General features: G+C 44.0%; 1 protein-coding gene across 1 annotated transcript in view; it reads right to left on the bottom strand.

Annotated features, from left to right (window-relative positions):
* Positions 1 to 862, bottom strand: part of WDR33 (WD repeat domain 33) — a 116850-nt gene that overhangs the window by 50113 nt on the left and 65875 nt on the right. Inside the window, exon 15 of the mRNA XM_019503727.1 lies at positions 301 to 440. Coding sequence (XP_019359272.1) covers positions 301 to 440 — 140 coding nt within the window. The remainder of the gene's footprint in view (positions 1 to 300; positions 441 to 862) is intronic.

Genomic DNA, 862 nt, shown 5'->3' with positions numbered 1-862 from the left:
ACTGATCCCCCACACCCCTTCCCTCCCTGCTCCTGTTCCACCAGAACGGACTTACCAGCTGCACACAGCTGAATCGGAAATCGAATTGGTATTGGCCGATATGCCTCCTTAAAAATCAGCTATCAATATCAGCCCCCAAAATCTCTATCGGTGCACTCCTACTTGACTCTCAAATATTTGTCATGTGGCACTGATCTAATACATTATTCTCCACTGGATAGTGCTGTAGAAGTTGGACACCTAAAGTTCAGAATGTTGACCTAAAATCAGTTTAACTTGGTTATTCCACTATGCACTTGCCTGTTGAAACTGTGCTGGAATTGGTTTTGCATACGGCACTTTTTTCTGTGGCACTTTCTTTTGGTCCTTCTGCATCACCTCCTCCATTCCCCAGTCCAGCCCTGGGATGGTCATCTCAATTTCATTTGATTCATCTTTCCCTTTAACATGAGAAGTATTATCAACACAACTTAGTAAGATTTCCTCATACCCTTAAGTTTGCTTAATACCTACATAAACAAAAAAAGAAAATCTCTCCATGTGAACTTTCAGAAAAATTCTATGAGACACATCTGTTTATTTCATTCCATCTCCCCACATAACATCCGTGCCACAGAAAGATGAAAGGCATGACAAAAGAGCCAGCTAGTGCAGTTTATTAAGATGAGTCCTTATGCCAGGGGCAGGCAAAGTACAACCTGTGGGCCGGACCTGGCCCACTAGGCCATTCTCTCCACCCTACAAGGCCTCTAAAAAATTGAGAAAATTAATATTAATCTGCCCCTGGCTGCCTGTCAAAATGACAGGAGCCAGGGGCAGTAGGACCCAGGGGAAGCCGACAACAGAACTAAACAGCCCCAGA

This window comes from Gavialis gangeticus, unplaced genomic scaffold (genome assembly GCF_001723915.1).
Source record: "Gavialis gangeticus isolate Ggan-Ray unplaced genomic scaffold, GavGan_comp1, whole genome shotgun sequence".
In the NCBI taxonomy this organism is placed as follows: Eukaryota; Metazoa; Chordata; order Crocodylia; family Gavialidae; genus Gavialis; species Gavialis gangeticus.
This window is presented reverse-complemented; position numbering and strand designations above follow the sequence as displayed.